Source organism: Chaetura pelagica, unplaced genomic scaffold (genome assembly GCF_000747805.2).
Source record: "Chaetura pelagica isolate M959 unplaced genomic scaffold, ChaPel_1.0 scaffold962, whole genome shotgun sequence".
In the NCBI taxonomy this organism is placed as follows: Eukaryota; Metazoa; Chordata; class Aves; order Apodiformes; family Apodidae; genus Chaetura; species Chaetura pelagica.
Genome location: NW_009952479.1, coordinates 442,465 through 445,979, shown reverse-complemented (window position 1 = coordinate 445,979; position 3,515 = coordinate 442,465). Strand labels below are relative to the sequence as shown.

At 54.9% G+C, this 3,515-nt stretch overlaps 1 protein-coding gene across 1 annotated transcript in view; it reads left to right on the top strand.

Annotated features, from left to right (window-relative positions):
- Positions 1-152: 152 nt before the first annotated feature.
- Positions 153-3,515, top strand: part of CBX2 (chromobox homolog 2) — a 3,687-nt gene continuing 324 nt past the window's right edge. Inside the window, exons 1-3 of the mRNA XM_010008668.1 lie at positions 153-234; positions 2,099-2,168; positions 2,629-3,496. Coding sequence (XP_010006970.1) covers positions 2,638-3,496 — 859 coding nt within the window. The 5' untranslated portion in view covers positions 153-234; positions 2,099-2,168; positions 2,629-2,637. The remainder of the gene's footprint in view (positions 235-2,098; positions 2,169-2,628; positions 3,497-3,515) is intronic.

Below are 3,515 nucleotides of genomic sequence, written 5' to 3'. Positions count from 1 at the left end.
CCCCGCCCATTCTCCCCTGTCCGCTCCGCGGGGATGCCCCGGTTCCCGCGGGGCACGGCGCCGGTTGCCCACAAAGGGCCCGTTTGTCCTGGGATGAACTCCCCGGTTCCAGGGGCGGCGGGGAAAACCGCCCCCCCGCTCTTGCCCAGTCTGTGTCTTCTGTTGCAGGCACAACAGCTGGGAGCCCGAGGAGAACATCCTTGATCCAAGACTCCTCCTTGCTTTCCAAAAGAAGTGAGCAAAAGATAAATATTTCTAAGCAAATTATAAAGTTGATTAACTTCTAATTGGCTGCGCGTGCAGTGGAAGTTGTGGAAACAACAGGCTGAAGGTGGCCGCACCTTTTGTGGCCCAGCCCTTTTGTTCATCTCCTAAAATCACAGACCAGACGTGCCTAGGACATGTCTCTCCCTGGGCTGGGTAAACACGGAGGGTCATGGGCCGGTGCCACAGCCTGGGTCTGCTCTGGCTGCACCGGGAGCACAGCAGAGCCCGCAGACACCTCTGGCTCCTGTTGCCTGTCCCCTGGTCAGGGTCTCGCTCTGCTTGGGGTGGGACTGCAGGTCCCGGTGGGGGGATGGTGCCTGGGTCTGCAGAAATGGTGGGCTTGGAGGGCCCCAAAATGTTCTTCTGGAGGGCATGGCTGTGAGCAGGCAAGGAGGTAATGGCTGGGAGAAAATGGTGTCCTCTGTCAGAGCCAGGGCAACAGCCCGGAGCCGAGCGGGGCACAGCGATTGTTCCACAGCTATTGTGCACCAGAAATCACACACAGAGGTGAAAAAGTAGCCAGCTGGCTATGGTAAGCACAGCACTGCCAAATATTTTGGCTCCGTATTAATAAAAATCATTAAACTTTATGATAGGATTTAATTATAACTTGTTTCTGGATCCATTTTTTCAAGAATGGAATCTGGAGGTTAGTGCAGACAGCACGGTGTTTAATTAACTGTTACAACTTAACACTGTCCTTTTTTAAACAAAGAAATACAAAATAGTACAGCGCCCTGAAAACCCTCCCCGTGTGCTCACCTTGGGCTGTGTGGCCACCATATCCACATCAGGAGGTGCAGGAGAGGCTGAATGAGCCCAGAAAAGGAGAGAACTTGCAGAGTTTCCAGGGAAAGTACTTGCTTTTCCTCCGTACAGAGGCTGTGCTGGTCTCATGGAGCTGAGCTCAGCTCCACAAGTGTGTCAGGCCAGGCTGAGCAGAGATGGGGCAGAGCTGCCATTTGCCCCATCCAATCTTACCAGAAAAACTGCAGAGCCACAGACTGGGGGTGGGTGATGCCATGTGGTCCATTGCTGACTGCTGGAAGCTGCTTGCTGTGGGGATGTTATCATAGCAAGCAGGGATGCAAAAAGGATGCAAACAGGAGCGCTCACCAGTCGCTGCCTGGCCCACCTCAGTTTTCCCCAGGCACGAGCTGCTCCCAGGGGCAGCATTACCAAACTCTGTGCCTCCCTTGGAAGGCCTGCCTGGCACCAGTGGGACAAAGGGACCAGAACTGGGGTAACCAGCAGGAAGGTCCGCAAGGCAAAGGATTTTGGCTCTGTGAGCAGTTTGGTAAATGTATTTCGGCCATCCATGCAGTTCAATCACATGCTGTGTGCAAGAGAGTTTCTCTTCCCTATCCCGTCTCCTCCAGTAAATCAGGGCAGACACCTGCTGCCAAGCCAGCTGGCCACCCCAACCTCCAGATAGCTGTCCTTGACCTCAGGCCACAATTTTTCCTCACTTTGTAGTTCTTTTTCTCGTGTTACATTGCACCCATGGCTTGAGTCTTCCAGTGACCTGTGCTGGTCCCACAGGGTAAAAAAATCCAGGTACCACATAGGGGAGGTGGAACTGCACAAGGCTCCAGGTGTTTGTAGTTCCTGGGGATCTTTGGCTGCTCTTCAGCTTGGGTTCAAGTGATGTGCTCAGAGGCCTCTAAGTTTGTCAAATATTGGTATGGGCCAAGGACATGTCCCAGCAGCTGCTCAGAGCCTAAAGCATCCTGAGCAAGGAGGTTTTTAGTGACAGAAGGAGGAACCAGCATGATCTTGGATGTTTTTCTTCTTCCCTGCAAACAGTGTTCTTAATCACCGTTTTTTTCAGAGAACATGAAAAAGAAGTGCAGAATCGGAAAAGGGGGAAGCGGCCCAGGGGCAGGCCCAGGAAACACGTGGTGAGTGCTGGTGGTGGTGGAAACCCATGGCTGCGAGGGTGCTGGAGGGCCTCTGGCTGGTGTCTGTCTGCAGGCAGGGTGTGGTGGGTGCTCAGCCTCCAGAAGGTGGCAAGGACACAGCAATGCCTGCAGACCCCACATTAGGGCTTTGAAGATTGCCAGGATGGGTGGGTCAATGAGGACATCATCACTTCATTGCTGCTCTGGCAATGGGTAGGAGACAGAAGAGTTAGTTCCCTGGCACCAGGGTCCTGTCTGGTATTTGAGCCTAGTTGGTTTTGTGCTCTATGCTCCGTAACTCACTTGGTGGCAGAGGATGAGCAGATCAGCTAATGTGCAGGAAAAGCCTGTGTGCATCTAAGGCACCTGGCCAGGCAACACTGAAGGATTTGCAATGCCCAGAATCATCCTTTGACAATGGGTGTTAACCCTTTCCCTGCCTCTCTCCATTGCTTCACAGGAACCAGAGATGCCTGCAAAAGCTAAGTCCAGTAGCTCCTCTTCTTCCACATCCTCCTCTTCTTCTTCCTCTGATGAAGAGGATGAAAGTGACCTGGAAGCAAAGAGAGGTCCCCGCAGCAGAGAGACTCACCCAGTACCCCAGAAGAAAGCTCAGATCCTGGTGGCGAAGCCTGAAATGAAAGATGCTTCCAGGAAGAAGCGTGGGCGGAAACCTCTTCCCCCAGATCAGAAAGCAGCTCGAAGGACTGTGAACCTGACAAAGGTGCTGAAAACGTCCCGGAAGGAGGTGGGTGGCAGCAGCAAACTGCTCGGGAAGATGCAGCCTCAGCACAGCACGCAGGGCTCGGGCATGGCTGTGCTGAAGGACCCACCAGGTGCCTTGGCTGGGCTCAGCTCGGGGGGTTCCTCTGCAGAAAACCTGCCCAACATGATGAAGAGCGGCTCGACAAGCCCCAGCCGGGCCATCAGCTGGCAGAGCTCCATTGTGCACTACATGAACAGGATGTCCCAAAGCCAGAACTCTGCAGAGACCTCTCCCCTGGGCAGGCTGGCGCTGAAGTCCCAGGCATCCAGCAAGAGTGGCTTAGGGCTGGACTTGAAAATGAGAAATCAGAAAGGATCTGGGGAGCTTGGGCTGAGCATGCCAGGCCCCAAGGCTGCCAAGGCCCCTGGCAGCGGTGCTGGAGGGGACCAGAAGTCGGGGTTTGCTGCAGGAGGCCAAATGCTGCACAACGGCAGCAAGATGCCCGCAAGCTCATCCGGGGCCAGCACCCAGCTGGCGTCCAGTCAGGAGCTGAACCTCCAAGCCCTGAACCTGCAGAGTGTCAAAAACGGGCCAAGTGCAGCCGGGGGGGGCAGCCTGCCCCGCCACCTCTGACGCGCCCT